The 13,489-nt window shown below is 36.3% G+C and overlaps 1 protein-coding gene across 4 annotated transcripts; it reads right to left on the reverse strand.

Moving 5' to 3' along the window:
- Window positions 1-1,330: 1,330 nt before the first annotated feature.
- On the reverse strand, window positions 1,331-6,498 carry LOC126973235 (zinc finger protein OZF-like). Of its 4 annotated transcripts, none has more exons than XM_050820425.1 (4): window positions 6,372-6,498; window positions 4,992-5,114; window positions 3,366-3,513; window positions 1,331-3,274 (listed from the first exon to the last, which is right to left on the reverse strand). In XM_050820425.1, exons 2-4 carry the CDS (start codon window positions 5,079-5,081, stop codon window positions 2,019-2,021), a joined length of 1,494 nt encoding a protein of 497 aa, XP_050676382.1. In that variant the 5' UTR covers window positions 5,082-5,114; window positions 6,372-6,498; the 3' UTR covers window positions 1,331-2,018. The 4 variants fall into 4 exon arrangements, with proteins under 4 accessions (XP_050676382.1, XP_050676381.1, XP_050676383.1 ...); XM_050820424.1 differs by lacking the exon at window positions 6,372-6,498 and adding an exon at window positions 6,042-6,347; XM_050820426.1 differs by lacking the exon at window positions 6,372-6,498 and adding an exon at window positions 5,844-6,347.
- Window positions 6,499-13,489: the final 6,991 nt, after the last annotated feature.

The raw sequence follows: 13,489 nt of genomic DNA on the forward strand, positions 1-13,489 counted from the left end.
TATTCATTTTATTCACACAGCATTAATTTAATACAATTCCTTCTACAATACCGGAATTTCATTCGTAGGACATGTATTCATTTCACTTTTTTTCATGTAACATATACATAAACTACATTGCAATTGCTCATATAGATCCATGGAACAAGCTGTGATCTTTTTCAAAAATATTTTAAATGACCTTAGAAATCAGCTTATTGTCTTAGTAATAATGATCCCGTCACAAGAATATCCCGCTTCTTATAAGAAACCACTTAAAAATCTTAAAGAAAAACACAAATTCCATTCCATTTAAAAAAAACCGAGTGGTGCCGTGGGACACCGGATAGGGACGAAGTTCCTTATTATAAAAATATAAATTTTAATGATTTACTAAACAAAAAATGGGCAGTTTCCACTGAATTCCACTGTCTAATATAAAAAACAAGTGTGTGTATACTTATGTATGCACGCAAGAAGTTATACTTCGTAACAAAACAAATCCTTAAAATTATTTATTCGTCGTGCTATTCTACGTTTGTAGAAAGAACTATATTGTAAAAATCGTGAAATAAATTATTGAATATTAACGAATACGGCTGTATTGGCTTGAACCCTTTACCTGTCCTAATAATGGAGGAAGAAACCAAAAAAATTAATAAATATCGCAAACGTCAGAAAATTTATATAGGACTACGACTTTTGTATATGAGTGCCGGAATAAAGGCACACGTTCTAAGCACGATTGGAGAAATGCCATGCGGCCCGCTCGACTTCCTGACATCCAACGAAAACAGAGCTCGCTTGATTACAGTTTTCTGTCTGAACTGTACTTCAGGCATAGAGCTCTGACACCGAGGGATGGTCGGTGTTTTTCCATTGTCGTCAAGATTGTCATTGTGTCGTCACATTGTCTAGTTGGAGGCAAAAAGAGTGCAAAGGAGATCGGCTTTCTCTTTTGCCGTATGGGCCAGGATGTCATTCCTCATGTGCAACGGCTGCAGGGATGGCTGGTTTAAGTTACCAAGAGCAGCTTTCGACAACGACCAGAACGGTGTTCCGGTCGGGTAACTGGAAAGTTGCTCTCCGATTTTGACGACATGCTTCGATTTCGAATGCGTGAGATTTGTAAGGATAGAAGCAAATGACATTCTATTGTCTGTCTACCCCGACGGGAACAAGGCGTGATTGTATGAATGAATGAATGAAATAATTGTGTAAAATAAACGGGTTCATTAAATTGACTGAAAAACTGTCGGTATATTTGACTATACAACAAAAGTATATAAAAGTAACAACATAGTATATAAAGGTTAATTTTAGTTTTCTCAGTTTTAATAAAATATTTTTTTTCCAATACATATACTTTATTTTTATTTCTTCACACTTACTGTATAATATAACTTAGCTTACATAATTTACTATTACTTACTAGTTTATTATTAACATGGTTTTTGTTCATTTTATTAATAAAATAACACAATGGTTTAGCAGTGAGATCAAAAACGGTGACCGACTTCGAAACTAATGCAATCTCTATTTAGAAAATATGTAAACTCCAAAAAAGTTTTTTTTTATTGTTACTGTGGAACAGTTTCCACAGTAAAACAGAAAAACACAATATATTTACAATTGTACTCATTGCCAGTTAAAATTAAAACAATCTGGTCATTGATATTAATATATGTACAAAGCACTAGATTTCGTCATCCTTCACTATTTTCTGACAGAACTGTCCTGCAATCCGCACACATTACTTTAGCGTGGCTTCGACATTCACGCAGTGTAGGCTCTAACAATACGAGAATTCGAATCAAAGTGTCAACCTGGGGTATAAATAACAATTAAGTAGTAAAACAAGTAAAAAATATTTGTAGTTCAAGTGAATAAGCGGGTAATAGTACCGCAATATGAATTCAAAATTCTTCATTTTAATGCCATGCCACCATAAATCATATTTTGGTCGGGAGAATACTCTACGTATGGAAGTTCTAGCGTTGCGTGTTTATATGTGATAACCTAATTAACCGATGCTATTTTTATGTGTGTATTGTCATATGATTTTTTAATTTATATTTAAGCTTGAATGTTTTACCACATACATTACAAGAATAGGGTTTTTCTTCAGAATGCACCATACTGTGTTGTTTCAAATTATTTTGATTGTTGAAAGCTTTGCCACAGACATTACAAATATACCGTTTTTCAAGTAAATGTGTTGTACTATGGGTCTTCAAACTAGAACTTTGATTGAATCTTTTGCCACAAATGCTACAAGAATACGGCTTTTCTCCAGTGTGTATTAAGCTGTGTTTCTTCAAATTACTGCTCGAGTTGAAGCTTTTGCTACAAACAATACAAGCATAGTGTTTTTGCCCTGTATGTGTAAAACCATGTTGCTTTAAGTTAGAAATGTGACTAAAGCTTTTTCCACAAACATTGCAAGAAAAGGGTTTTTCTTCTAAATGCACCACACTGTGTTTTTTCAAATTATTTTTATTGTTGAATGCTTTGCCGCAAACATTACAAACATGTCGTTTTTCTAGTAAATGTGTTGTACTATGGGTCTTCAAAGCAGCATTTTGATTGAAACTTTTTCCACAAACACTACACGAATATGGTTTTTCTCCTGTATGTATTAAGCTGTGTTTCTTCAAATTACTACTGAAAATGAAGCTTTTGCCGCATACATTACAAGAAAACGGCTTTTGTCCTGTATGTGTCAAACCATGTTTCTTTAAGTTAGAATTCTGACTAAAGCTTTTTCCACAAATTTTGCAAGAATAAGGTCGCTCTCCAGTATGTACCATATTGTGTATTTTCAAAGAACTATTACGTTCGAAGCATTTACCACAAATATTACAAGAAAATGGTTTAATTCCGGAGTGTATCTTATTATGTTTCGTCAAACTACCACTGTTATTGAAGCTTTTATCGCAAAGGTCACATGAATACGGTTTTTTTCCTGTATGTATGATACTGTGTGCCTTTAAACTACTATTTAGATTGAAACTTTTACCACAAATATTACATGAAAAAGGTTTCTCATCTGAATGTGTTAATAAATGATTCTTCAAACTATCCTTTCGCTTAAAGCTTTTTCCACAAGTATTACATGAATAAGGCTTCTCTCCTGTGTGTATTTTATTATGTGTTTCAAAATCAGACGATTCACGAAACGTTTTACCACAATCGTTACAGGAGTAAAGCTTTTCTTTCGTGTGTGTTTCATTTATATCGTCGTTCTCGTTACTAGTGTTGAAGTCATCTTGATCAGGTTTCACAGGTGTTTCTTCTGTAAAATTAAATGAAATAATAAGTTAATAATTAATAAAAAATATAAGACCAACTCGTGTTTCATGTATATTTCTAATACATGCCATTACCTTCTATCTCAAATTCTATCTCCACTAGCTCCTCCTTAATCTCTTGTTTTATAAAGAGCTCCTCTTGTATTTCATTCATGTTCACAACCTTATTATTGTGATTTACAGACAGATTGTAAAATTCTTGGTGTTGTGAAGTGGGCAGTACCTGTAATATTTCTTAATTATTAACAAGGGAATTAAAATTCACAATAGTTTTAATGTTTTATCTATACTATATGTGCGCATGTCTATTGTTACTGTAACCGATTTAAATCGACAAGTCGTAAACAGTCAGCCACTCACGACATTAGCTTTTTAGGATTTTGAGTATTGAACCACTAGATAATGCACACATCGAAAATACAACTGGTCACACATTATCGGTTTTTCATTTATAGATAAGTCTATGAAGTCCGAACCTATTGCAGATGTTTATTAACCTTAACTGTTAATAACATTAAAAAGTACTACATAAAACTTATTGTGTGTCTCACAACAACACTCACAAAATAAATACAAGAAATAAACTTAAGCTTCAATAGCATCAGATATGTCTCCATACAATGAGTAACTTGTTAGGCAGTGTATCCACTTTTACAAAAAACTTCCAGTAATATTCAGAATCTACCAATATGTAATTTTTTAAGATATCATTAAGAAAATTCTATTATAAAAAAGCCAGGGTATTATAAGGTACTAAAAATCAGTGTTGGGATCAAAGCTGCACTACTTCAGCTAGCTTAAAATGAGTTGAATTTTTACAAAATAAAGCCCGTCCAAGAGCATTTCTTTATGACAGTAAGGAACAAGAGGAGCAGGACATTCAGATGATGGTAATTAATACGCCCTGCCCATTACAATGCAGTACCATGCTGGTCACCTTGAGGCATAAGATGTTAAGTCTCATTTGCCCAGTAATATTACTAGCTACAGCACCTTTCAACCGAAACACAAAAATGCTTACACATTACTGCTTCACGTCAAAAAAAGGTGCCATTGTGGTACCCATATTTGATTGATATTCAAGAGATATGAATTATTTTAAAGTGTGCATTTTTGGTTTTTTTGGTAGGTATTGTTCTGAAGTGTATAAAGTCTCATTTTTATGTCTGTTATTTTTTGTCCATTGGTATTGATTAAATTTGTAACCATAACTAATGTTAAAGCTATGTGGAACTATAACCCGCACCTCTTGGGTTACATCCCAGCGCTTGGTATAGCACAGTAATTAATCCCAGTAAACTATTTAGTATTTGTTGTTTAATAATTATAAAGTAAAAATTCAAGCATTTCTGTTTTGTTTTGTCTTTTGGTAGATACTTATTTTGATAATTTATTCATGTACATGGTTTTAGTAATTTGGTGGACTGTATATAATATACTTTTGCCATCAATCCAAAAAACATATTTTTTCGGCTTATACTTATATATTGGGTTAAATAACTTTTTAAATTAATAATTTAGTACTCCATATTATTGATTTCTGGAAGGGTAACAGACACGTGTCTTTCATTTAAATCTATTCCACATGCAACAGGCTGATGTGACATCTGGTGTTCTACTGTCTCTGTAAAGGGTTGTCAGTTAAATATATTGTTATGTAGCAATCAGCCGCTTTTATAATAAGATATGTGTCATTATTACCTTAGTATCCAGGTACCTTTTCATAATCTCTTGTGCTCTGCTAGCTTGTACCATTAGTTTGTTACATTTGTGTAACAAAGACGTACACATGTAACAAGTGTAGATAGACACATCACAAACATCCTGGAATAAAAAAGAGAAAGATAAACAAATACATTTTCAGGTCATGATGGTATTTCATCATCTCCTCAGCCCGCAATACACTCTTGTAAAACCAGAGGAATCACAAGAATTTTTCCGGCTTCATAAAAGACCATTTATATATTTATTTTTCGCCTAGCTTATACGAGGGTGTTTTTCATTTGAAAACATTATTTTTTTGCCGGTTTGGATCTAAAGGTGGTAAGAGTTTATATTAAATGAGAACTTTCCACAGTGCCAATATGTTATAGATTTTCCAAATTCATATGTATGTTTATTTGACACTCTAACGCACACTTGGCTAACAAGGGTTTGTGTTTTCACACAAAATAGGCCTGTTTTTTCAGCAAATGCATGAGATGATTAATACAGAGATACAAAGCATAGTGTTACATGGGAGTAAGACAACTAACCTAACTATTGCGGTCCTCCCACACAATTCAATTTATCAAGGATTTGGACTTAATACTAACTGAAATACTGGCTATTTTAGTTTATTTTTTAAGGTTGTGAGGTCGTTAATGTATTATTTCTGGAAATTTTTATCAATTTATTGATTAGTACAGCACTTATATTCTATGTGTAATAATAATAGAATGACAGTCCTAAGCCTGCACAGTATGAAGTCGAAAGAATAAATTTAAATATTAACCCTAAAACTTCAATGCACCAATCAGTGTTCTAGTGTACTGAAAATACTAGGAGACCGACCTAGTACATTTCATTGATCACAGTAGATTGGAGTGCTCCTTTCATTGTCTGAGCAAGAACAAGTCTAATGCTAATCAGGGACTCAAGTGAATATGATAGGTTCTGTGCAATCCCAACGGTCCCAGGCAGACTCCGGTATAGGAACTGGCAGTGCCCCACAACACAGAACTTTACTCATCCTAGGCCCTAGATACTAACATGTTTACTAGTTATTTTGACGTACACTTCATGTAGGTATGTGTCATTTAAGCGGTACATTTTAGAGTTCATGTTTAAACATATCCAACACGGGCTATTAAACATTCTTAATTTGGTATAACAGCGATAGAAAATATTTTTTATCACTTAGTGATCAAATAATGTACTGTTATTATTAAGAAACCGGACACCGGTAGGAGGTAAGCCAATCACCAATTCACAAATTAAAAAATATATTAACATGAAATTAAGTTTAGAACAAATAATACAATAACAATTAATATTACAGCAAGTACCTAGTAAAGAAAAAGAATAATACAAATTACAAACCTGAAACCACAGAACAATAACATGCGCTAAAGCATCTCTATCTCGTTAGAGTAAAGTGTTCTGTGATCTCTATTCTCTCTCTAGTTTGTGCCCAAGACTCTAGTTAGTTTGTTCTGTTATCTATGCTTACAGAACCAAGGAATATATTTACCACTATTGTCTATACTCAAACCAAGTGTAAAAGAAGATACTCTGTGACACTTCTTCTTACTTTCGAGATGTTTTTGCATTTGTTTAGAGGAATTCTAACCCTAAAATTTAAATTTACATTTACAGCCAGAAAAAGAGGTTTTTTACACTTAGAAGAAGAAAATATATTGACAATCAATGGTCAATAGTGAACAGCAAATAATACTAAATTACTTTACACATTGCTAATAATTGTTGTGAGGTCAGACTATTTGGCTTTAGGGAATAGATAAGGTCCTAAAACCAGACCTACAGAACCGCCATTTTAACGATTGATCCAGAGGATCGCTTTCCATTGACATCCACCTTTTTGTAGTCTACAATTTTAATAGGATGCCATTATGCCCAATGCTATATTTCTAATTAATGTTGAAGTTTTCTGACTAATGTCTCGTGTTCAACACGATTGAAAGCCTTGGATAAATCACAAAAGCTGCTGCACCATCACGAGACTCTTCACAGACGTCAAATATATTATGTATCAAGTATACACCAGCATAAAAAAAATTAACAAAATGTGCAGGAATACCCCTGCATCCCTTGCTGTCTCGGCGGTTGAGGAAGCTTTACTTGGAGATGGAGGTAGTAGAGGGGAGCGTTGCTATGCAACCTACCTCCAACAGTCAGGATGTTGAGAGGGCAAACAAAAAGAATAGATGGGCCTCTAAGTTCGTTTTCCCTCTCCCACAGTTGGGTAAGCCAGGCGGCTTAGACGACTTCCTACGGAGAGGACTAAGCGGTGCAGCTACCAAAAGATACCTCTTCCTGTTACATGAAGGACGCACGCCTGAGGAAGCGAGGAAATTGGGTATCGCTAGTAGAACCACCCCGACCACCGCAGGAAAGAGAGGTGAGGCCTCTATCACACACAAAGGCACGCCTCAGGGTGGAGTCACATCACCACTGTTCTGGACAGTTGTGGTTGATGGGCTGCTGCATGCCCTCACTGCACAAGGCATAGCATGCATAGGCTATGCTGACGACGTCGTCATTGTGGTCAGAGGAAAAGTTGACAGTACTCTATGCGAGCTCCTGCAAAACGCTCTCTACATACTAATCAAATGGTGTATATCGGTAGGCCTGGGATTGAATGTTTCCAAAACGTGTATAGTCCCCTTTACGCACAGGAGGAAAACTAACTTCAAGCACGTGCAGGAGGTGACAGCTAAAGCCACCCGGGCACTCATGATCTGCAGGCGTTTAGCTGGAAGGAACTGGGGGCTTTCCCCCAAAATCCTTCGTGAATTGTATCTTATGGTGGCAAGGCCCATTATCACATACGGTTGTGTGGTGTGGGCAAATAAGACATCTAACGTAGCGGTGAAACTATGCCTTACAAAACTGCAAAGGCTAGCATGCGTCTGTATTACAGGCGCTATGAAATCTTGCTCAACAGCAGCCATGGAGGTGATATTAGATCTTCCACCTCTGCATATAGCATTCACAACTACTGCCAGAATGGCTATAATCAGAATAAAAAACAGCGGGATTAGAACGGGCATAAATGCAAGCCAACATGACCTAAAAGTACTGGCAAGCTCCTCGCACACCTAGTTTATGCCACAAGACAAAATTCCCCCAATATTTTGCTTTGAGTGCAATTTCAGGCTAAATATCAGCAACAAGGAAGACTGCTGTGACACCACGGTAAACCTAGATAGTCATACCATAAAGTGGTACACGGATGGCTCCAGGACTCGAACCGGTACCGGTGTTGGAGTTTTCGGCCCAGCAATCAAATATCATGAAGCCTTAGGTAAAGCAGCAACTATTTACCAGGCGGAAGTATTAAACTAGACAGGTGCTTACAAATGAACCTCGACAGGAATTACCAGTCAAGGAACATTGCCATAATGTCAGATAGCCAAGCAGCTCTCAAGGCACTGACATCCTACACAATAACTTCACGGTTAGTGTGGAAATGCAGAAGAAAACTGGATATCCTATTTTACTATACATTTCATTGTAAAATAATATCAATTTGATATTCAAAATACTCTTGGTGTAACATTGCATATCATTATATAGCAACATAATCTATAAATTTTATAATGTTATTGTTAATTTGATTAGTTGTAATAATTTGCGCTAGTAATTTCTGTTCAATTAATTCATGTGAGACTGGCGTTAACAGGATACAGTTTTTTTTGAATAAAACCACTAATATATTAATTTCAAACACATTAATATAACTTGAAAACGCAATATAATATATACATATATTTTTCGTTAGATTTAGATACATAACATTAGTTATAATTAATCTAAGTATTATTGTTTAGTTAGTTAGTTTAGTTATAATTGATCTAAGTATTATTGTAACATACCTACTTATTAATTATTATTTATTTGTTCTGTACTTTTTAATCTTGATAAATTGTAGCTGGTAATGGCAGATACTAGTGATAGCAGTGAAGTTGATTTTTTGTCCTTGAATTCCTCAAGCAGCCAAAGCTCCGCTGATGAAAGCTACTACAGCATCTCACCTACCTTCTCTCTTCGTAGTGAACTTGAGAAAGCTTTTATAGATTGTGTTAATAATTTCAATGTTTTACATATAAATGCTCAGAGTGTGCCTTCTAGCTACACTGATATGCTTGCTTCATTTGATAGTAATAATATTCATGCGATTCTAGTGTCTGAGAGCTGGCTCAAATCTTGTCTTCCTTCCACTTCCTACTCCTTACCGGGTTTTCAGCTTGTCCGCAATGACCGAACCGGCCGAGTCGGCGGCGGTGTTGCAATATATATTCGTGAACGATTCTCATATTCTATAATAAGTGTATCTCCTCAGCCACCCCCCGGTGACTCTGCGGAACATCTTGTACTTGAAGTCAGCATATCACACTCCAAAGTACTATTGGGTGTGTTTTACAGTCCTTCGTTAGGCGTTGATTATTTTAGTTCATTTGAATCCATTCTTGACTGTCTTACTCCATTATACGAGCATGTGATCATAATGGGAGATTTCAATACCTGCATGTGCAAAATTAATCATCGCAGCAGAAAGCTCCAATCAATAATTGACTCCTTCAACTTGCAGTTACTTCCTTTAATGCCTACTCATAACCTACCTAATTGTGAATCATCGTTACTTGATCTAATAATTGTATCAAAAAATAACCTTGTACATAAGCATGGTCAGTTCACCTCAGTGCCTTTTTCATATCACGATCTGGTATTCTTGTCATATAAAGTTCGCTTACCTAAATTAAAACCTCAAACAGTCTGGCTACGTAACTTCAACAATCTTAACATGGATCGTCGCAACTATGATGCTAGCAATATCGATTGGACTGTAGTATATAATACTGGCTCAATTGATACCAAAATCAGTTTTTTCAACTCTCTAATTTTACAGCTTTATGACATGCATGCGCCTCTTAGACCGGTTAAAAAGAAACATCTCCCCGCTCCTTGGCTCACAGATGAAATTAGGACATTAATAAATGCAAAAACTCGGGCATTAACAAAGTACAAAATTAGCAATTCTAGTTCCGATCGAGTTAAATATAAAAGTATCCGAAACCGATGCAACAGAATATGTAGGGATGCTCAACAACGTCACATATTTAAATCAGTCGATAATCCCGATCCTGCTAAAGTTTGGAAATTTTTAAGATCACTTGGTGTTGGGAAACAGCAACAAACAGTTCTTCCTGCTTCACTTAACGTCGATTCTCTTAATAGGCACTTTTCAAGGTCTCCTGTTCTTCTTGATCACAATACAAAGCAAACTACACTAAATACTCTCTCTAATTTCATGAAACAAGCTCCTGAACCTTTCTCTTTCGTACCTTTTACTGAAAGTGATGTCAGGAATAACTTTCTATCTATTTCCTCAAGAGCCATAGGAAGCGACTGTGTAGGCCGAAACATGATTATTCCAATTATTGACATTCTTCTTCCTATAATAACCCACATCCTTAATTTTTCAATTAAATCTAATACTTTCCCAGAAACATGGAAAGAAGCTCACTTAATTCCTTTACCAAAAATATCAAACCCTCTGACTTTTCGCGACTATCGCCCAATATCTATACTCCCTTTCCTTTCTAAATTACTGGAACGGTTAGTTTATAAACAACTTAGTTATTTCCTTAATAAATACTGTCTTCTAAGCCCCGTGCAGTCAGGTTTTCGTCCTGGACACAGCACCGAGACCGCTTTGGTCAAAATTACGGACGATATTCGTCTCGCTATGGATAACCAACAGCTTACTATCTTAACCTTACTTGATTTTAGTAACGCATTTGGTTCTGTCGATTTCGACATCTTAGTGAAATCATTATCTTCTTTAAATTTATCAGCAGATGCCGAGAGTTGGTTCCATAGCTATTTGATAGGGCGACGACAGCGTATTAAAGTTGCGGATATACAATCATCCTGGGTTCATGTTTCTGCCGGTGTTCCACAGGGAGGTGTCCTTTCTCCCTTGCTTTTTTCAATATTTATAAACTCTATCACTAGCAATATGCTGATGATGTTCAAATTTATAGGCACTCTACGTTATCTGATTTACAATCTACAGTTCATAGTCTTAATAAGGATCTCGCTACCATATGCGAGTGGTGTAAAAATTATGGTGTAATGATAAATCCAGGAAAAACGCATGCAATTATCATAGGCAGGCAACATCTGATCTCTAAAATTGACTGGGATGTACTGCCTAGACCTCGTGTCAATGATGTTTTAATCCCTTTTAGTAGTAATGTCAAAAATCTAGGCTTACATATAGATTCAAATTTTTCTTGGCAGACGCAACTGAATGAATTAAGTAAAAAAGTTATCTCCGCACATGGATCCCTGCGCTGGTTACGTAATCTTCTCCCAGTACCTAGTAAAATATGTCTTGCGCAGACTTGCCTGCTCTCCATTCTTGATTATGCAGACATTTGCTATCCCGACCTTACCGAGGCTCAGCTGGATAAACTCGAACGCCTACAAAATTTATGTATTCGCTTCATTTTTAACCTACGTAAATACGATCATGTCTACTCCTACCGAAAAAAACTTAACTGGCTTCCTATATGTCTACGTCGCAATTCCCACATTCTACACCTTCTTTACTCTATAATTTTTCACCAAAACACTCCTCTTTACCTTAAAGACAGATTTGAGCTACTAGGGTCTCAGCATGAGCTTTCGTTGCGCTCTGCGGCGAAACAAATACTAAATGTTCCTTTCCATAAATCTGATAGCTATCACTCTTCTTTCACCATTAATGCCATCACTCTTTGGAATCAACTGCCGCTTACTATCCGTCAAGCACAATCATTAGCATCCTTTAAAAATCAACTAAAGAAACATTATCTGTCCTCTATTTGATAGAATCTATCTGTATGTATCCACCAACATAATTCAACAATTCTGAAATGATAATTATTGTTCCTACTTTTTACATAATTTACTTTCTTATAAATTTATCTATATTTTAGTATAGTATATATTATGTTTGTCTATATTTTTGACACTTCTTACCGTTTTAATGTACTGCCTTTCTCTTTTATTGTATTACAAATGGTTGCCTGGAAGAGATCACTATATAGTGATAAGGCCGCCATTTGCACCATATCATGTAATTATGTATGTTAGTAATTAAGTTATATTTTGTTAATGTGGTGTCAAAAAAGTGTAATAAATAAAGTAATAAATAAATAAATATCCTCTGCAAGAGAAATAAAGTTATACTGGCCTGGATACCGGGGCACAAAGGAATAGAAGGTAATGAGAAAGCTGACCAGCTAGCTAAAGATGGTGCCTCATCCCCCTTCATAGGCCCTGAACCCTTTTGTGGAGCCGGTGAATCTCTTATCCGCAATGTCCTAAGGAAGCAAGAAATGCTGGAGGCCGCCAGCTACTGGCCCTCGTTACCAGGCCATCGGCAAGCTAAGCTGCTCCTAGGCAACTATCAACGAAGCGTGCCAAAAAATGCATAGGCTTGGACAGGCCACAACTGAGAGCCCTCACGGGGTTCCTATCCGGCCATTGCAAGCTAAATGGGCACCTAGCCAGAATGGGTCTCAGTGAATCAAACCTATGCAGATTCTGCTGCGAAGCCACTGATGACCCCATACACATTCTTCTGGAATGCGAAGCCATTGCCAGAATCAGGATGGGTGTCTTAAAACACCTTCGCTCAAAGCAGAGGACGTGCCCTGCCTTGCCCCCTGAGGATCCTACGATTTCTAAAAGCAATAGGTCTCGAGGATATATTTTAAATCTCGGCACAGTGACACGCATCCTAGTTAGTACACTCGATTCTCCTCCTTAACTTTTAAGTTTGAGAGCAGGCGAGCTAGCGCAAGAAGGGGGCACAATAGATCCTAGGATTTAAGTGCATTGAAATCCTCAAATCATAATAATAATAATAATTAGCTAAACAATATCAGGAAGCCATTAAATCGGAATCCCTCCCTTCTTTTATGACTACAGGTATCATATTTCTGCTCCATAAATCGGGTAGTGCCATGGAACCTAGAAACTTTCGACCAATAACATGCTTACCCACAATCTATAAGCTCCTTACATCCTTATTGACATCAAAATTAAATAAACATTTTAGTGAAAATAAAATTTTAGACCCTGCTCAAAATGGATGTAAGGTTGGGTCCCGTGGTACAAAGGAGCTCCTCCTCATTGACATGGCTGTTAACCAACAGGTTCGTCGAAATAAGAAGAACCTCTCTGCCGCTTGGATTGATTATAAGAAGGCCTATGATTCGGTGCCTCATACGTGGTTGAGACGAGTACTGGAACTGTACAAAGTAGATAATGTTCTGTCTGCCTTTCTTGGCTCATGTATGAGGCAGTGGACCACAGCTCTATGTCTTCATGATACGGTGGGGAACATTTCGGAACCTATAAAGATTGAGCGGGGTATCTATCAGGGTGATAGTCTAAGTCCTTTGTGGTTTTGCCTAGCTCTG

Source organism: Leptidea sinapis, chromosome 29 (assembly GCF_905404315.1).
Source record: "Leptidea sinapis chromosome 29, ilLepSina1.1, whole genome shotgun sequence".
NCBI lineage: Eukaryota > Metazoa > Arthropoda > Insecta > Lepidoptera > Pieridae > Leptidea > Leptidea sinapis.